Source organism: Physeter macrocephalus, unplaced genomic scaffold (assembly GCF_002837175.3).
Source record: "Physeter macrocephalus isolate SW-GA unplaced genomic scaffold, ASM283717v5 random_26, whole genome shotgun sequence".
Lineage (NCBI taxonomy): Eukaryota > Metazoa > Chordata > Mammalia > Artiodactyla > Physeteridae > Physeter > Physeter macrocephalus.
Window position 1 is genome coordinate 79,818 of NW_021145310.1, and position 23,809 is coordinate 103,626.

Sequence of the window (23,809 nt, forward strand, 5' to 3'; positions counted from 1 at the left end):
TACCCGCCGGCGGGGTGGGACGCCGCGTGCGCCCGGAGGTCGGGCTCTCAGGCGCGAGGGGAGGGCGGCGACCGTCCTGGGGACCTGCCTGGGGTCCCGGGCACTCCGGCCCGCCTGGCCTCGCCGACTCCAGGCCGGGATTTCTCCCGCACTGACTTTCCGGGCCCGTGCCAGTCCGGCCTCCCGGTCCCCGGCCCCCGCGGCGGGGCCGGCTGCTCCGGGGAGGGCGGGAGCAGGAGGAGGAGTTTGCGCGACTTTGTGGGGCAGCCTTGGCCTCGGCGGCGGCCGCAGCGGCACGCGGGAGAACGCGAGGACGCCCGCCGGGCCGGCCGGAGCGGGCGATGGGGCCCGTGTGAGCGCGCCCAGGCCCGGCCCGGTGCCCGGCGGGCGGCAGCATGTCCGCGGGCGGCGCCAGGAAGAGCACCGGGAGGCCCTCCTACTACTACCGGCTGCTGAGGCGGCCCCGGCTGCAGCGACAGAGGAGCCGCTCCCGCAGCCGGACCCGGCCCGCCAGGGGTAGGCGCCACCCCGACCCCTGACCCCAGGCCCTCCCTAGCGCCGGATCACCGCCCGGTGCCCTGGGATGCCCGGGACCCTGGGTCCTCCTGCTGTCTATTTACCCCGGACCCTCTCAGCCGCCCCTTCTGGTTGCCCGGAACTGGGTCTGCTTGTTTCCCACTCCCCCAGCTTCTCCTCATCCTCCACCCTGGTGGGGAAACTGAGGCTCCGGTGTCTCCTCTTGCCAAGGGCAGGCAAAGGAGAGATCGCAGTTCAGCTTCTTTCTTCCACCTCTCAGTTTTGACCACCGTGCCTCGGTTTACTCAGCAGCGGGGGGATCATCATCCTGAGCGATCTGGCTTTCCTCCCCTTGCCTGCACTGCCCTGGCCTCTCAGCTTACCTCCCCCCAACTCCCTCTTCGCTCCTCTGGGACTTAAGTGGACTCCCCCGCCTCTTGGGTGGAGGGACACGTGGGTGGACCTCAGGGGGTCCTATCCCAGGGGTCCTTGGCTCCAGAGGAGTGGTGGCGGGTAACATCTGTCCAGGACGTCTCTGAGTGGGTGGGCGCCACCTCCTTTGAAATGAGTTTCTCTCTTTTCAAGGCCAGGAGGCAGGACCCGGAGGGGGAGGTGCAAGCAGCATTTTCTTTTTCCAGTAACAGGATCCTCAGCTGGAAAGGCGTGTGATCCAGGGGGCTGGGTGGGGGCCGGGACTTCCTTCCATGGCTGGGTAGGAGGTGGGGGGAGGCCCCCTGGAAGGAGGAGGGCTTCGAAGGGGTCCTGGGGAGGCTGGAGTCCCTGGCAAAGGCTCAGGCCCACTGAGGTGCCCGTGGGTGGGAGGGAGGAGGGGGCTTAGGAGCACCTAGTGGGCACCTGGGCTGAGTTTACACCATCAGGTTATCTTGGGAATCTGGAAGGGTGGCCCGGTGCCCAGCCTGACCCAGAGGGGTTTGAGCAAATCTGTGCTTGGAATCTGGTCAAATACCCACCCCTCCGGGCACTGGTTGTGTGGCCTGGGCCCTGTAGTTGCCCCTGAACCTCAGTTTTCTCGTCAGTATGAGGATAAGTGAGGCGGGCAGGCAGTGTACGTTCCTTTGCTTCTCCCAGAATGGGGAAGACGTTTCCCACAGTCAGGGCTGAACAACAATGTACAGGGCTTCCTCAGGAAGTGGTGAGTTCCTGAAGTAGTGAGTTCCCTGTGCGTGGGAGGGTTCAAGCTGAGGTTGGGAATGCACACGTGTGTGCTGGGAGTTCAGTCTTTAAGGGTCTCCCAAGGCCTATGATCTCCTCCCCCTTGCCTTCCTTGCAAAGGCCTCTGGCTACTCCCTCCCTCCAGGCTTGGCCTGGGCGATCAGAGATCTGGGCTCAAGCACTGTGACTCTGGGCAAGTCTTTTCCCTTTTCTGAGTCTCAGTTTCTTGAGCTGTAAAAGGGGGCTAGTAGTATTGATACATGGAAGATTCCGTGAGGAAATGGGTTCAGGTTGTGAGAAATGGGAGCTGTACAGATGGCCAGTTAAGCTCAGGTCGCCATGAGTCCTCCTGTACCCACCCCACCCCTGCTCGATGCCCCGTGTGACCTTTCCTTCACTCTTCACCTCAGCCCAGCTCCATCCCTGTGGGCACAGAGAGCACCAGAAGTCCTCCTCCTGCTCAGCTGACTGGGCCAGAGACAATCAGTGCACGTCCGGCCATCTCCTGAGCCCCAGCTCCCAGGCTCGCCCGTGCAGGAGTCACTGCTTTGTGTCCCAGCCTCGAGGGAGCACCCAGCCTGCAGGGAGGGGGGAGGAGACTGTCCCTGAACAGAAGTTACATCTGGGGAAATCAGGGAGAGCTTCACAGAGTAGGTGACATTTGGACTGGGTCTCACCAGATGGGTAGAGTTTCCTTTGGCAGAGGGAGGGGTTGAATCAAATCAGAGCTCAAGGGCTTCCCTGGTGGCGCAGTGGTTGGGAGTCCGCCTGCCGATGCAGGGGACGCGGGTTCGTGCCCCGGTCCGGGAAGATCCCACATGCCGCGGAGCGGCTGGGCCCGTGAGCCATGGCCGCTGAGTTTGCGCGTCCGGAGCCCGTGCTCCGCAACGGGAGAGGCCACAACACTGAGAGGCCCGCGTACCGCAAAAAAAAAAACAAAAAACAAAAAACAAAACCTCCTTTCCTCTTTGGAAAATGCAAGAGAAAAATGCATCTAGGGGAGATGTGATCGTTAAGGGCAAAAATCAGAGCTCAAGCCCCTCCTCTGCACAATGCCATCCTTTGGCCAGTTACCTCTCCAAGCCTCAGTGGCCTTGTCTGGTAAATGGGGGTGGTGATGACAGGGCTGTTTAAAGACTGAGAGCAAAGGCATGGAAAGCTGCAAGCCCGCGCTGCCTGGGACTCGGGCCACAGTTGAGTGTGAGCTATGGATGTCCTTACTCTGGACAGAGCAGCAGCTGTGCAAAGACAGGGAGTTGGAAAACCTCTTGGGTGTGTGGGCAGATTTCATCCTGGGGTGGCAGAGGTCCTGGGGTGGTGGAGGGGAATAGCGGGGAGCAATAGTTTGGGCCTGATAAAGGCCCTTGAGTGATGGGGAGTCATGGGTGGGGGCTGGGAGCTGCCTGGCAGGGTGAGAGGTGGAGGTACCCGGGTTGGGGGCAGCTAGAGCATCACTGACCTCTCTCCACTAAACTCCCAGATCCCTGACTCTGCCTCCAGGGCTGCCCCTCCTCCTGAGGGCAGCACACCCCCGCCCCCAGGTGGTAACTCATGTTGGGGGAGCCACCCCGAGGCCTTGAGCTCGTCCTTTCTGACCTCACGCCTCAGTCTCCCCATCTGCAGCGGGGCTTGGTCCCATGAGGGTGACATCATCAGATCCCCAAGGAGGCGGTGGTACCCAGCATCCCAGCCCTGATTGGGCCCTTGCTCCACACCCATTCTGGCCTCTGCCACGAGCAAGGAAGGACAGTGACCGAGAATGCAGGCGTGTGTTTGTTCAGAAACAGGAAAGTGCAGGGAAGAGTTGGCCAGTGGTGGGGACGTGCAGCTGGCCCAGCCAGGGAAAGGGTTGTGACCAGACTGCCACCTCTGAGGAAGCTCCCTGCCCACCACCCCTACTGTCCCTCTGGAGTGGTGGGAGGGGGCTCGCTGCAGACTCGAGACTCAGACTGTCCCTGGTGGGGCCGCCAGTGAGGGACAGTGTCTGCAGTCCCCCAGGTGTGACCAAAGCAGGGCAGTAAGCAAGCCTCTTCCCTTCTCTGCGCCCTGAGTTCTCCATCTGAAGAATGCTGTTGGTAGAATCCATTGTTGGTAGAGGGGGGCACGAAGTTTGACGGTGGCCAGAGGCAGGGTGGAAACAGTGACTTTTGCATGGCAAGGGTCATCTGGCCATTTTGCGTTGCGCCTTGTGACCCTGAGTCCGCTTGAAGGCTGGGCGTGGCCCATGAATTTGAGGGGGTCCTGCCCCCCAAAAGTGTGTCACCAGCCAGGGTACCTCCCCACCTACCCCCACCAAGGTCAAGAAAAGCTTTGTCTGCCTGTCTGACCTACCTGTACCCCCAGGGCTGCTGGGGAAATACAGGTTTTCTTCTTGCCCTGGATAAAGTCCACCCATTCATTCAACTAGCAAACATGTCTCGAGCACCTGCTATGTGCTGGGCATGGGGGCACATGGGGATGAATTGCATAGGCTCCCGGCTCTTGACAAGCCCCCAGGTGGTTGGGGAGGCTGGCTTGTTGAGCTGCCCTGGGGCACAGAGCCCTTTTGGGGGTACAGGGCAGTGGTTAGTGGGAAACGGACTCTAGCCCCAGCTGGATCATGAGCTGGTTATGTGATTCTGGCACATCCCAGGGCCTCAGTTTCCCCATCTGTCAATTGGGGCTAATCCTGTCCTGCTGCCTCACATGTTGGGAGACCTCTTGGAATGCCCATCCCTGTACTCGGGAGGTTTTGATTCTTTTCTTCGCGTCTTCATCTGAGTTTTTCCTGGTGTCCAGGCACATGCCAGGCCCTGCCTGGGCACTGCAGACTTGGCCTATGTTTTCTCCTTAGATGGTCAGTTCCTTCTCCACGCCCACACATACCCCACTGCATGGCCCTGTGTCACGGCTGCTGTGTGGTCCCACTGCCCTCTACCTGGGTGTCTTTCCTTCCGAGGTATGCTGGAGTCTGTGTGAGGGGCCTCAGGAGGGGGCTCCCAGGAGCGCTCCAGCATCCCCTGGGCAGGAGGTGCCCAGGAGGACTAGGGCTGACCTCCTGAGGTGGGGGTCACCTCCCAGGACTTCGAAGTTGGCAGCTGAGTGATCCAACCCCTGACGTCCAGAGGGGGGGGACTCTGAGGCACAGAGCTGCCACCTTCACAGAGCGGGGTATGGAACCCAGGGCTTCTGGCCCCCAGGAAGATGGCAACATGGCTGGGGAGGGTGCTGATTTGCCACGGCTGCTTCCTAACTGGGAGCAATGGCTAGGGAGGGGCCTGGGTGCCACCATAGGGAAGGGCGGGCTCTGCGACCTCTCCATGGGGACCCTGGCTTCAGGGAGACCTGCTGAGAGGCCCCTGGGCAGCAGCTTTTGCCCCAGGGGCTGGACAAGCCTGAGAACAGCCCTGAGGGTGGGGGCTGGTTGTACCTTGTGGTTCCCCCAGTCTTTAAATGTCCTTCCAGGGGCCCAAGGCTGAGACCTCTGAAATTGTACATATACTTTTTTCTGCCTTGTTTCCTCCTTTGTTCCTGCTGAGACACCATCTCTCCTTTGGGGACTGGCTCCAGCTTCTCCAGACCTTTACATAACTCAGGTAGTGGAGCTTCACTCCTTCTCACGACGTGTAATAAAGTTCAAATGACTTCTGTTTGCCAAATGCCTGCTCAGTGTTGGCAGTGAGCTTAACTCTGTATTTGCCTTATTTAATGCTCTGTATTTGCCTTATTTAATGCTCACAACAACGCTGGAGATGGATACTGGCATTATTCTCATTTTAGAGGTGAGGAAACTGTGTCCCAGAGAGTGGGAGCCTTGTCCAACGTCACGCAGCTCAGAAATGGTGGAGCCCAGCTCTGCCCCACTCCACATCCTGGGCTTGTGAACGCACCACCTCGCTATCCCGTGGGCAGGCGGATCCTTCTGAGGTTAGGCCTTGGCTTTGATAAGGCCACCTCCTCCTTCTATCTGATTTGCACAGTCAGCAACTCTACTGAGCGTTCACAGCCGTCCACTTCCACAATCCTGACCATAATTCAGGAGGGAGGCAGGGGAATGACCCCACTGGCATCTGAGGTGGGGAGGGTCCTTCCTCCTCGTTGGGCCCTCTGTCTTGCCTGGGATGACTCAGGCCATCCCTCAGGCCCAGGCTCTCCCCCGGCCCCCACCCTTGTATCCTGCTCCCATTCATGTCTGCCAACCATGTCCTTTCCCTGGGCAGGTCACAGGTCTTACAGACTCAGCCCTGTTTCTCCACCAAGTTCCTTTGTGCTGAGGGTTCAGCATCCCGTGTTATGAGGTCCCTGGAGACGAGCAGACAGCTTGAGGCCCACTTCCCGGAGCTGTGTAGGTCCTTGAGGGAGGCCAGAGGCTCAAGTTCATCTGCTGGAATGTCAGCTTCTTGGTCTTTGTGTTTCTGGCACATCCTCATCACCTTTAATAACAAGGAAGGTAATCGCTTCCTTTTACCCAGCTGACTGTGTGCCAGGCCCTGTGTCAGGAGCTTCACCTGACTATCTCATGTCTCCTTTTACCTTTCCAACCCTCCTAGGAGGTAGGGGTCATTACCATCACTTCCCTCTGCCAGGTGAGGAAACTGAGCTCAGGGTGTGGAGGAAGAGGCAAGGTTCAACCCCAGGCCACCGGACTCCCAAGCTCACGCTTAGAAGCACACTTCAAAGGGTCAGGTCTGGAGCTCTGATTCCTGGGCGCTCTTTCTCTGTCCCGTTGCGTTCTGTACTTCCTGAAACCTGGTGGCACAAGGACAGGCCGGGAGCCTGTTTTGCTCAGCTGCTGATGGGGGAAGTTGGAGGGATTGACCTGTGTGGCCCTGGGAGCTAACTGTCCCCCTTGACAATTGGAGAAACTGAAGCCCAGAGAGCCAAGGCCACTTTCCCGAGGTATGTAAAGACGTTAAGGAGAGATCCAGGTCTGGAATCCACAGCCCTTTGCATCCTATTTTGGTGTTGATTTTGTTTGTTGCTTTTCCTAATGTTAGCCCAGATCGGGACACTGAGGCAGCTGGGCTCCTTGCTGGGTCTTCTTGGCGGGAGGGAATAGGGGTTGAATTCCTGTGTAACTTGATACAAATGTGCTCACATCCCCGACCGCATACGTGTTTTGCTTCGAAATGACACACAGCCTCTTGACTATTTTTAAAAGAAAAGCAATGGCTGTGATATTTCCCCTGCACCTTCCTCTCGAGGCCACTTGGTTAAATGTCAGGAAAGGGAGAGTATTTCCTGGTCAGGAACATTAGGAGCTTTCTGGGAGCTGAAGTTTTGTTTTCTGTTAAGTAGGTGTTTGGGGAATCGGTTCCCAGCCCTCCCCCCGCCCCCCACCCGCCCTTCCCTGGGAAGGTTGTGTTTGACAGTTGCTGGGAGGAGGGCTTTGAGAGGGAACAGCCGAGATGCCCGCGCGTGGAGTGGCAGGGTGGTTATTTTTAGCCATCCCGATCCAGTAGAGACATTTCAGCGTTTGTTCAATATTTAATTATCCATCTGAAATTGGCCCACATGGCCTTGAGTTTGGAAGTGGCTGTCTGTGCTGTGATTTCCTCTGATTGCATAAATAAGGAAGTGAGGGGAAGCGCAATAGCCCTCCAAATAATACTAATAAAAAAATCAAAAGAGTAGACTCAGTACTCAGAAAAGACAGGCTTGGTTTCATAGTCTAGACAGACCACCTGTACGTTAGCAGGAAAGATGAGCCCGTGAGGGTGCCTAGCACGCCCTTGGAAATGCAGCCGTGCTTGCTCTGTGAATCCCAGACTCCACGGCTGCCTGGGTTTTATTTGGGATGGGTTTCTCCCCCTCCACCAGGTTCCCGTGTTGACTTTGACAGCTGCCAGGTACCCGAGAGGAGGTTTGGGGATTTTGCTTCTGGAAGTCTTGTTAGCTTTTATTTCCCTCCTCTCTTCTCCCTGACAGACAGGAGAGCACTGTCGGCGTCTGGGCTGTGTTATTTCTTTTTTCTTGGCCCTTAGGGGTGATGTGTTGACATGGCTGTGAAATGGAAAAGGCAGAGCACACGGAGGAAGATGTGGCTGCTGTGAGGCTCAGCCCGCTCCCTTAAAGCCTCTGGTGGATGAGGGAGCAGAGGGGAGGGGAAGAGGGTGGGGCTAGAGGGAGCCAGGCAGCCAGGGATGGGGCTCCTTTTGGTGTCCTGCTTGGCTTGGGGACTGTAGAACTTGGGTTTAAAGGTTGGAAACCAATAAATTGGCGATCTGGGATAGTCTTCGGGAAAAGCGGTTTTCTATCCATTTACCCCTCTATCCTGGGGACTGAGTTTGGGTCAGGTGTGTGGCCAGGGTGGGAGTCCTTCTGACTGCACCATAAATGCTGGTGACCTCAGGCAGCTCACTAAACATCTCTGGGCTCAGAAGCACTTTGAACAAGTAGATGTGAAACAACATAGGGTATCATTATAGGCGGGGTGAGTTGTCATTATCTGTTCATCCAAAGCCTGAGGGGTTAATTGCAGCTCTATTAGGGCTGATCTAGAAATAAAATGTGATGCTTGTGGGGATGGGAGCCATCCAGATGGCTCCTTGGCATTCCCTTCCCCCAGAGGCTGCTACAAGTGTCACTTGTACTTGTTCAGAGCAGCAGAGCTTTAGTGAGCCACCTACTGTTTGCAAGCCCTGTGCCAGGGGCTGCCGTGGAGGATACAGTCAGCCCCCACCCCCAGGGAGCCGGGCTTATGGGGAAGGTAGTCCTGTAAGCGGGCTGGCAGATGGTGTGACTGGAAGGGTAGGCAGGGCCTTGGATGGTGAGCCATGAGGTTGGAACTCCCCCTGGCAGGCCACACGGAATCAAAGGGAGAATTCTGAAAATAACAGTCATTATAATAGCACTGACTTCCATTTTTTGCGCACTTAACATAGTGTAGGCGCCCTTCTAAGTCCTTTGAGTGCATCATTTCATTACGTCCTCATTCTCACAGATAATTGTATCACCTCCATTTTGCAGATAAGAAAACTGAGGCTCAGACTGGTTAATTGACCTCCTCAGCGTCACCCAGCTACTGAGTGGCAGAGTTCAGGATGTTTCACTCTCCCTGTACTTACCAGAACTGCAATTTAGGAAAGTGATTTTAAGCAACCAGCAAGCTAGACTGATGTGGTCTGGGGAGCAGAGAGAGTGGGTATCAGTGATCACAGGTGACTATGTTGGCCGTCCTGTTGCAAGAGGCAATGGGTTTGAGCGGGGAGAGAGAGAGGTCAGGGGTTGTCCTCACAGCAAGAGGGGTGGGAGCTGGTGATGGGATAGGCCCAGGCAAGTGGGGAGGCTTTGGGGTGAGGGGGCAGCAGAGCTGTGGGCATGGCTGACAGGCCTGCTCTGACTCTTGAAACTGCAGGGGCGGGAGGGGGGCACCAGACTGGGCAGGGGGTGCCTTTGGGGAGTAGCTTCAGGAAAGTGGTGGAGAGGTACTAGAGGCTGCAGGAGGTCAAATGGTTGAGGGGTAGGGTGGCAGGCAGAACTGGACATTGCTGGAGAAGCTGGGTGGCTATGGAGGTCTGAGGGAAGCCTGGCTTTCCCATTAACTGTCTGTGTGGTCACTGTTTCCCCTGGTGTCTAGGAAGCTGTTCAAAGCTTCATGTTAGCAGCAAGCAGGTTGGGGCCCTGAGGGCCCTTCCCCAGCATCAGTGGCAGCCTCTGAGCCCTCCTGGGACAGGACCTTGGGCTCCAGAAAACCAGGGGTGCAGCCCTCTGGTCTCACCCCCAGAGGGAGAGCCAGCTGCAGAGGGAGGGGCCAGTTTAAAGAGTGGGGAGCACGGGGGCTGGGTGCTGGGGCAGCCCTTCATGGCGATGTTATGGAAGAGGCTCCTGGGTCACTGGTGGTCCCCAGCGGAGACCACCAGCTATGGGCCAAATCACTCCATCTCCTCTTTTTTTTAAAGAATATAATGTGTTGTTTTTTTTTTTTTTTAATTAATTAATTAATTTATTTATTTTTGGCTGTGTTGGTCTTCGTTTCTGTGCAAGGGCTTTCTCTAGTTGTGGTGAGCGGGGGCCACTCTTCATCACGGTGCGCGGGCCTCTCGCTGTCGCGGCCTCTCTTGTTGCAGAGCACAAGCTCCAGATGCACAGGCTCAGTAGTTGTGGCTCACGGGCCCAGTTGCTCCGCGGCATGTGGGATCTTCCCAGACCAGGGCTCGAACCCGTGTCCCCTGCATTGGCAGGCAGATTCTCAACCACTGTGCCACCAGGGAAGCCCCAAGAATATAATGTTTATGTTAGTGTTTTTCCCCTTCTTCCCCAACCCCTAGGATTACAAAAGTAATAAAGTAATAAATATCCGTTATGCAAGAGAAGAAAATAATAAATAACCTTTAATTCTAGCACCCAGTGATAAGCTCTGGGAGCATTTGGAAGGTGACATCCAGGCTTTTTCCCTTCTTGAAGTTTTTGAAAATTCTAAAATATTTGAAAGTATAAAAAGTGTAGAAAATAACATTACAGACACCCAGGTACTCACCTCTCAGATTTAGCAAATGTTAACATTGCCATGATTGCTTCTCTTTTCTTCTTTTTTTCTTTTTCTTAGAAATAAAATGATTCAGGTACAGCAAGGGGTCGGCAAAGTACAGCTCACAGGCCAAATCCCACCTGTTTTCATATAACCCACCGCCTGCTTTTGTATGACCTGCGAGCTAAGAATAGCATTTACATTTTTCAAGGGTTGAAACAAAAATCAAAAGAGGGATAATGTTTTATAATGTGAAAATGATCAGAAATTCAAATTTTCCGTGTCTATAAGTAAAGTTTATTGGAACACAGCCCCGCTTATTCATATTGTCTGTGGCTGTTTAACATGTTACCTTGACAGGGTTAAGTAGTTGAGACAAACCTAGAATATTTGCTCTCTGGCCCTTTATGAAAAAAATGTGCTGACCCCTGAGATATAGCTAAAGCCTCCTACGCTCTCCCCAGGGATAACCAGCCTCCTGAAGGCAGTGCATGTCCTGCCCACGTGTGCTTTTACGCTTTTACTACATTTGCAAATGCTTCAAAATGTGTAGTATTGCATTGTGGGTTTCAAAAATGGGTACAGAGAAATTGCACACGGTGGAGAAGAGCAAACGCATGTCTCCACGCTAGGACCTCCTTATAGCCTGAATTCCAGCAGTACAGATAAATGCCAGCTCTCTGCCGGGCCTGGAATAGGCCCTGGGGCTACAGAGTCACAGGAGAAAACTCAGGAGTAAAAATGGAGAAGGTGACACTTCAAGCTAAATTTCCTAGAAATCCTCAAAAAGCAAAGGAGCAAAAAGAGACTCAGGGATGAGAGAACCCTTCAGGCCAGGTAATTAATCCTTGGAGTGACCGGGAAACCCAGAGTTTTTGGAAGGCTGGGGATTCTTTGAAAGTGAGGTGTATGTCAGGATGAGGAATAGGAAGTATGGATGGTCAAAGGCAACTGTTTGCTTTTTAAAGATTAAAAAAAAATTTTTGGCTGCGTTGGGTCTTCGTTGCTGCGCGTGAGCTTTCTCTAGTTGCGGCGAGCGGGGACTGCTCTTTGTTGTGGTGCGCGGGCTTCTCATTGCGGTTGCTTCTCTTTGCTGCAGAGCATGGGCTCTAGGTGTGCGGGCTCAGTAGTTGTGGCTCACGGGGTCTAGAGTGCAGGCTCAGTAGTTGTGGCGCACGGGCTTAGTTGCTCCGCGGCATGTGGGATCTTCCCGGACCAGGGCTCGAACCCGTGTCCCCTGCATTGGCAGGCGGATTCTTAACCACTGCGCCACCAGGAAAGTCCTCAAGTAGAGGGGCTTAGAGAAGAGCTGGTGACGGTGTCTATAGATGCTGAAAGTTTGCAACACTTACACTGGATTGTTATTCATGAGGCCAACTGGGGACTAAGGGGTGAACACTTGTGCTGTCCTTTTGGGAGGCCCTACCCAGAATCCTGAGACATAGCTGGGAGGCACATCTTCTCAGCGCTTCTTTCCCACCTTATGAGAACCAGGAGCCTGACCCCTCCACGTCCCCTCTGAGGAGTTCTTGTGCCCCCACCAAATGCTCTACGTTGGGGATTCCCAGGGCGGGGAGGTGCCCTGGACCCCAGCCCTCCACAGTCATTTCCATGCCTCTCTCCCAGCAGACCCCACCCCCGAAAGGGTGGGCAACCTCCATTGACTCTGAACCACGTCCTGAACTTAAAGACAACTTGAACTCTGAACCTGATTCCTTTTGAGAGATAGCAGGTTATCGCAGTTCCATAGGTTCAAGACTTCTTCCCTTCCCCACACCCAACATCAGGGGACCAAAACATGCAGTCGAATGAGGCATCCCTTATCTCTTTCTGCCATGTAGCAGGGCTGGGATGGCACCTGGAGATGTAGAGAGAGGCCAAGGGCAGGGAGGACGCTCAGCCTTCTGGGGGACTTGGGACCTGTTATCCTCTCACTTATCTCTCCATGGATGCGCTTTCCCATCCTGGGGCAGCCCTTCGATTCAGAGCTCGCCAGGCGTGAATCCTGCCTTCTGCATTTCTTAGCTGTGTGGTCATGGTCCTTTCAGTTGATGTTTCTGAACTTCAGTTTCTTCCTGTTAAAGTTGGAGCTGATGTTTCCTACTTTAGGAGTCAGCTTGAGGATAAATATACACATACGGTGCAGTCCCTGTCTCTCTTAGATCTGTTTCTCCACATTTCCTGGTGGTCCATTTTTATTACATACAAATATCCAGTTGTTCTGCTGCTAAATTTGTTGAAAAAGCTATCTTTTCCACCACCAATTTATCTTTGTACTTTTTTCGAAAAATCGATTGACCACATATATGTGGGACTATTTCTGGACTCTTTATTCTGTTCCATTGATCTATATGTCTATCCTTTTGCTAATATCACACTCTCTTGATTACTTTAGTTACATTTCAAGACTATAAAGTATGTCTTGAAACCAAGTAATATAAGTCCCCCAACCTGTTTCTGCTTTCTCCAGATTTGTTGGCTCTTTTAGATCCTTTGCTTTGCCATCTAAATGTAAAATTGAGCCTGCCAGTGTCTTTAAAACGCCTGTAGGGTTTTGACTAGAATTGCATTGAATCTATAGATCAGTTTGGGGAGAAATGCCATCTTAACAAGACTGAGTCTTCCCAGTCCTTCGAAGTGGTGTATCTTTCTGTTTATTTAGATTTTCTTTAATGTCTCTCAGCAATATTTTTAAAGTTATTAGCCTTGTACTTGTTTTGTTAAATTTATTCCTAAGTATTTTTGATACTCTGTTAATAACTGTGAAGGGTGGAGATTTTACCCTACTTGCTGACTAGCAACCTAGCCTGGTAGAGTTTCCCGGGTGCCGGCAGAAGACGTGAGATTCGTGGGTCAGAGACAAAGGACTCTATGACTCATGGCCGGTAGCATGAATTTCATGTTTGCATCAATTTTCTTTCCCTCCAAGTTCCTAGGGCAGTCACAGGTGTTTTTGTAGAACATAAAACAATCTGCTCTTTTGTTTTGTCAAATTATAGCTTCATGTTCCTTATAGAACCTAATGTACAATCTATGCGTCAACTGTTTCTCAAGCTAAAAATTACACAAAGAGCTGCAATTCAGTTTGCTTTAGTATTAAATCATTAAATTGGAAACGTGGAGATTATTTATTTATTGAAGTATAGTTGATTTACAATGTTCTGTTAGTTTCTGCTGTACAGCAAAGTGATTCAGTTATACATATATATTTTTTCTTTTTCATATTCTTTTCCATTATGGTTCATTGCAGGATATTGAACTTAGTTCCCTGTGCTATACAGTAGGACCTTGTTATTTAGAGATAATTTAAAATTTGAATTCCAAGCTGTCAAATGCAGAAAGGTAAAGAGAGTTTTAAAGTTATATATAAAAAATCAGTATGTACACACTTAAAACTTTATGCCTATTTTAAGTTGTTGGAAAACTATAAGACTGTTGTATAGCCACGTTGTTCTAATTTAATAGTACCCTTGTTTCTAAGGAAAACAGAGCAACTTCTACACAGTCTATTATGCTTTTATAAACTGTTTAAAGGTACTTTCCTATTGTCATTTTAAAAAATAAAGTGCTAATTCCAGCTCTCACACCGAAAAAATATGTGTATAGTTTTTGAACAAACACTAAGTCCTGAGGTGGAATTTTGGGGTAAAAAGAAATCATTTATATTTTCTGAATGAAATGAAAAATAGAGTGAATTTAATTCTGTACCTGAATATTTAGGGTTTGATAATCATGATTCTTTCTGGAGTGCTGTTGTTGGAGCTTATATACCCTAAAGAAGTTTTAGTAATGTATTTAGTATCTATACTAAGGATAAATACACAGCATGTGGAGTGACTATCAAAAGATAAATATTCTCTATGTACAGATGTGAAAACATCTCTAAACTACATTATAAAATAACCAAGAAAGGTACCATATACTTTCGTGGTTTTCAAACCCTTTTACATATGTTGATTGATAACAAGTGCATTGTGGAGAAAGAAAGACGTTTACATTATATAGGGTCATGAATATTATGTTTCCAAAAGGAAGCTTTTCTCCTTTTAAGGCAGCCATCGATTTGGAAAAGGGACCTTGAGAGTCCACAGTCCTGGATCAGCCAGTGGTGTGATGTCACTACCCCTCCATTTTTACTAGAATAAGTTGAACCTTGATCAGTGGGGGTATTGGCTTCCTATTGCTACTGGAACAAACTACTGCAAATTTAGTGTCTTAGAACACACGGACTTCTTATCTTACAGTTCTCAGGGTCAGAAGTCTGAAATCAGTTTCTCTGGGTTACAACCAACGTGTCAGCAGGACTGCATTGGGGGCTCTAGGGGAGAATCAGTTTCCTTGCCTCTTGCAGCTTCTAGAAGCTGCCTTGACCCATGGCCCCACCTCACTCCCACCTCTGCTTCCATCACCACATCGCCTTCCCTGTCTTCTCTGATGCTCCTGTCTCTCTCTTATAAGGACTTTTGTGATTACATTGGGCCCTCCCAGGTAATCTAAAATGATCTCCCCATCTCGAGATCCTTAATCACGTCTTTGAAGTCCCTTTTAACATTGAAGGTAACATATTCATGGGTTCTAGGATCAGGATGGGCTCTTTGGGGGCCATTATTCTGCCTACCACAGGCAGGTAAGGTTTAATAACCTCTAAGAACCACGTCTCCTCCTTCTTCCAAAGATGGATGGGGGACTTCCCTGGTGGCGCAGTGGTAAAGAATCCGCCTGCCGACGCAGGGGACACGGGTTCGAGCCTTGGTTCGCGAAGATCCCACATGCCGCGGAGCACCTAAGCCCGTGCTCCACAACTACTGAGCCTGCACGCCACAACTACTGAGCCCGCGTGCCACAATTACTGAAGCCCTCCCGACTAGAGCCTGTGCTCTGCAACAAGAGAAGCCACGGCAATGAGAAGTCGGCGCACCGCAACAAAGAGTAGCCCCCGCCTGCCGCAACTAGAGAAAGCCCACGCGCAGCAACGAAGACCCAATGCAGCCAAAAATAAATAAATAAATTAAAATCTTTCTGTGGATGGCCAAAGTCCAACTAGAGAAAGCCCACGCGCAGCAACGAAGACCCAATGCAGCCAAAAATAAATAAATAAAATAAAAAACAAAGATGGATGGCCAAAGTCTGAACTGGAAAAAGCGTGTGTAGGAGACCTGCCAACATATCAGTGCACTATTTTGGCGAACTCACTCTTCACTTGGCTAACTGTTAAGAGCAGATAAGAACAGTACAGATGTGCTTCGCACACACACACGCACACAGATACACAGTGGCGTCAGCTGGACTGCCATGTCTGAAAAGTTCTAACACTCTGAAGGTTCCTTGACCTGCTGCCATGGTGATCTTACCTTTGGCTCTTCCTGCAGTTCATCCGGCCACTCCTGCAGTGCGGGGGGAGGGGAAGCTGGGACACCAGTTCATTGGCAGCTTTACGCTTGGGGAACTTCGTTCCCTCACCCACGAGTTTGTTTCTAAATCTAATTTTTGGACTTTCCTGATCCACTTTCTCTGACTGGTCATTTGGGCTGCTGTTGATTTCAATGTCATTTGTTTTGTTTTCTGATTTTATTTTTTTCTCTTGCTTCTTTTCCTTTCTCCTATTCAGATGTATTCAGAGGGTACAGTTTGTACTGAATCATCATACCACCTATTTCTATTTTAATTTTACTATCAGTTTTTGGAAGGCTGAATTATTCTTCATTCAGCAAGCGGTACGGTTCCCACCCGTAGCCCATCCCTTTCTCCAGAGTACCTCTGATACCAAGTTTTTGAGTACTGTTTATGATATTTTTCTATGTAAGTGCACACACATACAAACAGAAAGTAAAACATCATATTAGTTTAATCATGTAGGCAGCAAATGTATTTCAGTCTAAAGAGCCCATGGTAAGCCTTTGCAGTGGTGTTTATATTTCCGTGCCTCTTGCCTCTAGATTGCTGGCCATTCTCTCTACTCAGGGAACATTGGATATGAACACATTTCTGCAGTTAGTTTCTCGGGATGGAAAATCTCAATTGTTTACACACATATGATTCCATGTATTTCAAATAGGCTATTTATTAACTTTTCATTCTGAAATTTTTACAGATATGTAGGCAGTTGTAAAACCAGTATGGAGAGGCTTCTGTTCATCCTTCACCCAGTTTCCCCTGATAGTTACATCTCATGTAACCAGTACAATGCCCTCCAGCCAAAGACCCACCAGGAACCCACCTGCAGCTGAACAAGTTGGTTTTATTATTATTTTAAATTATTTATTTATTTATTTATCTTTGGCTGCATCGGGTCTCCGTTGCTGTGCGCGGGCTTTCTCTATTTGCAGCGAGCGGGGGCTACTCTTCGTTGCAGTGGCTTCTCTTGTTGTGGAGCACGGGCTCTAGGCGTGCGGGCTTCAGTAGTTATGGCATGTGGGCTCAATGATTGTGGCTCTCGCGGGCTCTAGAGCGCAGACTCAGTAGTTGTGGCGCACGGGCTTAGTTGCTCCGTGGCATGTGGGATCTTCCCGGACCAGGGATCGAACCTGTAACCCCTGCATTGGCAGGCGGATTCTTAACCACTGTGCCACCAGGGAAGCCCGGGTTTATTATTTATTGCAGTGATGGAGAACACACACTGGGGAACCACGGGACATCTCAGAGTGTGGTAGAGAGAACCTACTCTAGGATTTGGGCTTTGGTTGGGTGATTTGGGGGACGTCTAAGGAAGCGGGGTTCACTCTTGATTGGCTGCTCTCAGAAAGCGGGGGCAATTCTGTGATGGGGTATCTCAAATCTTATCTCCAGGGAGAAGAGGCGGCACAAGGATAAAGCTGCCACCGGTAAAGAAGCAGCAGACACTCATTTTCGCCAAGGTGGGGAGATTTTTGGTATTTTGTGGGTGGCGCGGTGACCTGGCTTTTGTCGGTGGCTTAGACAAAATGATAAAGTGGGCTTGTTTTGCCTCATTTTATCATGGTAGCCTTGTCTGAGGTTGGTATCCTGTGAGGTGGTTTATGTCCAAAAGGAGAATAACATGGCAGAGCTGTGAATGCCAGGTCAGCTTCTGGATGTCATTGTCTGCTCTCCTCCTTCCTCTCTCATCTTTTGTGCACATCGTTACGATGCGTGTGTATAACTCTGTGCCCTTTCAGCACATGTGTATATTCGTGTAACCACCACTGCAATCAAGGCACAAGACTATTCTATCACCATAAAGACCTCCCTCTTGTGCTGCCCTTTTATGGTTACACCCACCTATCTGCCCCCCACCATCCCTAACTCCTGGCAACCACCAATTGGTTTTGCATCTCTATGACTTTACCACTTTGAGAATGCCATATAAATGGGATCATGCACCATGTGACCTTTTGACATTGGCTTTTTGCACCAAGCATGTTGCCCTGGAGATCCATCCAAGTTGTTGTGTATTTCAATAGTGCATTCCTTTTTCTTTTTTTGGGGTTTTTTTTTTTTTTTTTTTTTTTTTTTTTTGCAGTATGCGGGCCTCTCACTGTTGTGACCTCTCCCGTTGTGGAGCACAGGCTCCGGACACGCTGGCTCAGTGGCCATGGCTCACGGGCCCAGCCGCCCCGCGGCATGTGGGATCTTCCCAGACCAGGGTACGAACCCGTGTCCCCTGCATCGGCAGGCGGACTCTCAACCACTGCGCCACCAGGGAAGCCCCATTGCATTCCTTTTTCTTTGCAGAGTAGTATTCCATGGCACGTGTATTAGTTTCCTATTGCTGCCATACCAAGTTAAAACTTAGCAGCTTTGGACTTCCCTGGTGGCGCAGCGGTTAAAAATCCACCTGCCGATGCAGGGGACATAGGTTTGATCCCTGGACCGGGAAGATCCCACATGCCACGGAGCAACTAAGCCCGTGCACCACAACTACTGAGCCTGCATGCCACAATTACTGAAGCCTGCGTGCCTAGAGCCCATGCTCTGCAACAAGAGAAGCCACCGCAGTGAGAAGCCAGTGCAGCACAACAAAGAGTAGACCCCGCTCGCCACAACTAGAGAAAGCCCGCACGCAGCAACAAAGACCCAATGCAGCCAAAAATAAATAAATTAAAACAAAAACAAAACAAAACAAAACTTAGCTTTAACAACACAGATTTGTCATCTTACAGTTCTGTGGTCAGAAGTCTGGTGTGGGTCTTGAGGGACTAAGATCAAGGTGTTAGTAGGCTGCATTGCTTTCTGAAGGCTGTAGGGAAAACTCCATTTCATTGCCCATTCCTTGTTGGCAGAATTCAGTTCCCTGTGGTTGTAGGACTGAGGTTCCTATTTTCTTGCTGGCTGTTAGCTGAGGGATGTTCCCAGTTTCTAGATAGAGGTCACCCACGTTTCTTGGCTCGTGACCCCATTCTTCCATCTTTCCTCTCATGCTTAGAATCTCTCTTGTCTCGTCTTGCATCATTGAATCCCTCAGTGCCATCCTTCTGCTTTCCTCTTGCACATTTAAGATTATCCCCAATTGGAAATCCAGGATACACTTTCATCTCAAAGTCCTGAACCTTAATCACATTTGCAGAGTTTCTTTTACCATATAAAATATCTTCACAGGTTCTGGGAATTAGGGTAGACTTCTTTGGAGGGAACATTATTCTCCTCACACACTGTGGATGTACCACGGTTTAACCATTCACCTACTGAAGGACGTTTTGGTTATTTCCAGTTTTTGGCTATTACAAATAAAGCTGTTGTGAACATTCTTGTTAAAAAAAAAAGTATAAGTGGATTGCACTCTGTTTCCTTTTGCAATGTACTTTTTTCACTCAACCTCTTATTTCTGAGTTTGATTCATACTGATCTTATAGAACTGGGTCCTTTGTAGGGGTCCGTGGACATTGCCCCCTGGAGTCCTACCCTATTCCACCGAATGACTGCCCCAAGGAGTCATCCACTGGGGCATCCATTCCCCTGTTGGTGGACATTTAGGTTGCTTCCCACATTCTGCTACTACAAACAGTGCTGCAGTAGACATCTCTGTGCAGATCTCCATGTGCAAGTCTGAAGCATTTTTGTAGACTGGACATGTAGGAGGGGAATTTCCGGTCTGAGAGAGAGAGAGAGAGAGAGAGAGAGAGAGAGAGAGAGAGAGAGAGTGTGTGTGTGTGTGTGTGTGTGTGTGTGTGTGTGTGTGAGTTTCAACTAGCTCTTTTCTAATTGTTCTCAAATTCTTTTCTTTTCACCAGCAGTGAAGAAAGACTTTTCCACATCCCTATCAACATTTAGGGTCATTGTTCTTTTTCATTTTTGCCTCCCTGAAAGGTGTGAAATGACATCTGGTAGTTTTAATTTGCATCTTCCTGATCACTGTTGAGGGTCCAGCACACACATACACCCCTGCCTTGCACCTCCTCTTTCTATAGTACTGACTTCTTTTCTCCTGCTGCCAGTATTAGAGGTTGCTGCCTCGACCTGTTTTTAAGCAGTAAGATCTGTGCGGTGCAACCCGACAACTGAAATTTGGTGTCTTGTCTGAAATTACAGGATGTTCCTCAGGCCTCCGTGTTTCCATGGGAACAAGTAACAGTCATCCTTCGTGATTAGGAGGTATCCATGGCAACCAAGCCAGCAGCATTTGAATGAAACCAATTTTATTTATTTTTTTTGCAAACACATGAAGGTTAAAATGTGTTTCTCTGACTATGGCTTCCAAGAATAGGCAGGCAGCCTGGTCTGCCTGGTGAAACAGAGACTCTCGACCTCCTGCTGGAAAGGGGATGCAGGATCAGCTGGTCCTGTGACCTAATTTTGTAGACTGGAAGCCCGAGAGGTCATGTGGAGGTCACACAGTGAGTCTGAGCCCAGGGAAGATGCCTGAACCAGTGCTCCGAGGTCTGGAGGAGACTCGGAGGTCGGCCGGTTCGCCCTTCCTGGGTTCTGTCCCTGGGGATGCCACCTTCATCCTGCAAGATGTTAGCAAACTCACGCAACTTCTCTGGGGTCCTGCTAGTACCAGTTGTGTTGCTTAGAGCTTGGTGGGGGGCATGAGCCCAAGCATCCCAGTGTCTGCTTCCTCAAAGTAGAAAAGACTTGCTACTAAGTCAAAGGCCAAAGGCAGCTGTGTTTTTAGAGGCAGAGATAGAACTCAGGGCGTCAGCTTTCCGCCTTCTTTGCCTTTGTAAAATAAAGAGCGGGGTTTTTTTCCATTTCCTTTTTCTTAGGTGGTGGGGAATAGAGACAGTCACTGCTCTTACTCCCTGACTCACTGGATTGATGATAAGTCATGAGCCCGGGGATGGAAAGGGGCTGGCCCGGAGTCGCACAGCAGAGTCAAGGTTAAGTCGAGTCTCGTGGTCCCAGCCTGGTGCTCCGTCCCCTACCCCATGCTCCAGGCATCCTCGGCCTTCCCTGAGCCCCTCTAAGTGTGGGTTTGAGGGGAACAGTTTCAGCATATACTCTTGCTTCTTACCTGGGGGAACTTTAGAGGAAGTCACTTTTCCCTCTTAGAACCTCAATTTACTCATCTGGAAAATGGAGCTCCCCATAGCTGTCTAAGTTGTGAGGTGGGGATGATATTTGAATGTGTCTCAATGGGAGCAGTATTGCCCCTAAGTGGACAAAAAAATGGATTCTAGGAAGGGGAGGTGAAAAAGTCTCACTCTTTTTCTGTATAAAGCCTGATATACATATAGGACAAAAAGATACTGTATATCTATGGTTTTAGAATTTTGTTGAGGGGAAACTAGGAAATGAAAAAGGCTCCTTAGGGGGAATGAATAAAACGTAGAGAAACACTGGTCCGTACCCCAGCGATCCATGCGGCTATTATTACTGACTTTGTGTTTGGAGCTTGTGTTGGCTGCTGGCTTCTGGGGGGAGCTGTTTGGGGTGTAGGGTCAGAAGAGAGCCTGACCCGGCCCAGACTCTGCCCCTGTGTTTCAGCGTGATCGCCAGGCATGTCACAGCTTCCCATCCGTACGTAAAGGGGGTCCCGCCAGCTCCGTGAGTGGGGCCTGGCTCTCAGGCAGCCAAGATCCCGCCTGGTGGATCCACGGGCGTCCAGCAGGAAGCAGATGGCACTTACACGAGGATGATTTGAGGTGTGGGCGGGTGTGGGGAACCATGAAGAGGAGTGCAGGACCCCAGAGCTACTGGCAGCTGGGGCTGGTCTGCCGAGGCTGGCAGGAGGGGAGGGGAGCGTGGTTGCTGGAAGGCGAGAGCGCAGGAGACCTGATGGTAGCCGGGTGCTTTGGTGGAGAGAGGCCGCTGACCCAGGCGACTCTCCTCCCTCCCCTGATCTCCTGCCAGGGCTCCCCTTGGCCAAACCCCACGGAAGCTGGAGGGCCCAGAAGCTGGGTTGGTGGTCTACACGGGTCGGCTCCCTGGAGCAGGAGGCGGGTGGGGGTGGGGGAGAAGGATGGAGAATGGAACTGGGGCTAAGCGGAAGCTGTCCGGAAAGGTACCTAGATTCCTCTTCCTCTGGTGTGCAGGAGGAAGAGTGGACTCCTACCCCCTCCTGCCCTGCAGCCCCCTTGCTGGGTTTCTACCTTCTGATGCAGATGGAGTGTAGCCTGGGCTTTGTTTTTTTTCTTAATTTTGAGTTTATTTGAGCAAAAATCAATTTGAATTGTGCAGTGCCAAACTGGAGGTGGTTAGAGATGCTCCCCAGGGTGTCTGAATTGAAGTTTACGGCTACTGTGGGGGCACCCACGAGGGTCTTTGCTATCTGTCTGCTGGGTTAGGAGCTAGTGGATAAGTTCCTTTCCTCTAGTCTCAGCTTCCTCATCTATAAAATGGTGGTTGGACCACGCAACCTCTGAGCGCCTCCTGCTCAGCCCCAGCAGGCAATGGCCGTGATCTGTACAGGCTGTGGGAACATCAGTCTTTTTTATTAAAAAAAAAATTTTTTTTTAATTTTATTATTTTTGGCTGTGTTGGGTCTTCGTTTCTGTGCGAGGGCTTTCTCTAGTTGCGGCGAGTGGGGGCCACTCTTCATCACAGTGCGTGGGCCTCTCACTGTCGCCGCCTCTCTTGTTGCGGAGCACGGGCTCCAGACGCGCAGGCTCAGTAATTGTGGCTCACGGGCCCAGTTGCTCCGCGGCATGTGGGAGCCTCCCAGACCAGGGCTCGAACCCGTGTCCCCTGCACTGGCAGGCAGATTCTCAACCACTGCGCCACCAGGGAAGCCCTGGAACATCAGTCTTGATCTTAGAGAAGAAGCAGCCTCACTGGGCTCCTTGTGTCCTGCCAGGTGCCTCTGTGTGTCTCTTGCCTAGAGGTGTGAGGGCACACCTGCCCAGGAAGGGGCAGTGAAGCTGTGGCCAGGTGTGTTTGTGTGTCAGGGAGAGGGGGTAGTTCCTGAGAGGCTTCTGGAGGCTGAGGGCAGTGTCGCACACATGGGTTGGACACAGTGGTTAGTTATGGAGGACCCCCAGGTGGAGGTGACAGGGGGTACTGGGGGTGGGGGGGAGATGAAGGCAGACTGGGGGGCGCAGGAAGAGATTTCCTCAGGAAATCTCCAAAAAGAGTGAGCCTCCCCTAGTGTGTGACTAGCAGACACCGTAGAGGGGGAGCGGAGTGAGGAAGGTTCTAAGTAGGAAGCACCACGGGGGAAGCAGAGAGGCCCTAAGACATGGCAGTCACTGGGCTGAAGAGGAAGCTTTTCTAGAAGAGGTGGCCCCAGGGCTGCCTGGTGGGCAGCTGGCCCTGAACCCATCCCCGCGGGTGGCCCACTTCCTCCAGTCCCAAAGTGGCTTTGCCTGCTTGCCCACCGGCCAGGGCTCAGCACTGGCCTGCCCTAGTGGGATGAGGGGCGCAGCTCTGTCCTTCCGCACTTCTGAGGACCCCTGTGCAAGCTGGCTGCATGGAGAGAATGGGCCGGAAAGTGTAGCGTGGCCCCCCGATAGCCTGATCTGCCTTCTGGGAAAACCTGCTCCTCGTCTGTCCTGTGTGTGTGCACATGTCCACACATCCACTCGTGCACGTGTATCTGGGGATGGATCTGAGTTGGTACGCAGTGAAGTGTCTACATGGATGCGAACATGTGTGTGTGTTTTCTGGGCATGTGCCTCTGACTCTGCACCCCGGTGTGTTCGCAGGTACCAAGGAAATCTCCGCCCCGTCCTTTTTCCCATCCTTTTTCTTCCTTCTGAGTCAACAGGTCTTTCCCAAGCACCCCACACACGCCAGCCTCCGTGCAGGGTGCTGGGGATGTGGAGATGCAGCCGGCCTAGGCGTGGGCATCAGGAGTTCCACCGTCAAGCAGAGGACACACACACACACACACACACACACACACACACACAGTGCAAAGTGAGAGCGTAGATAGGCTACTCCACCATCAAGCAGAGGACACACACACACGCACGCACACATACTGTGCGTGCAAGATGAGAGCGTAGGTAGGCTACCCTGGCCTGGCTGTTGCTACAGGAGCCCTAAGGGGGCTGAGAGCTGGGGGCGGAGGAGGTTACCAAGGGTTTCCTCCAGGGTGTGCTGGATGGATCAGGCTGGGAGGAGCAGGAAGGGGGGCTTCTGTGGGGGCCACAGCCCAAGCACTAGAAAAGAGGCAGCCAGTGCCAAGCCCGGTGTCGGGGAACCGAGGGGGAAAGCGGCCAGGTGGACTGACCTGGCTGTTTAAATGGGCGTGCTCAGGCCGTGGCTAAGAGTTTTGAATGAGCTGTCGCCATTTAAAAATCAGAATTTTTCATATTAAACGCCCACCCCACCCCC

The 23,809-nt window shown here is 51.4% G+C and overlaps 1 protein-coding gene across 1 annotated transcript in view; it reads left to right on the plus strand.

The window, feature by feature from the left end:
• Window positions 1-374: 374 nt before the first annotated feature.
• Window positions 375-23,809, plus strand: part of LOC102982845 (disabled homolog 2-interacting protein) — a gene marked incomplete at its 3' end in the record, with an annotated part of 119,789 nt that continues 96,354 nt past the window's right edge. Inside the window, exon 1 of the mRNA XM_055082154.1 lies at window positions 375-516. Within this exon, the coding sequence (XP_054938129.1) occupies window positions 396-516 (121 nt within the window). The remainder of the gene's footprint in view (window positions 517-23,809) is intronic.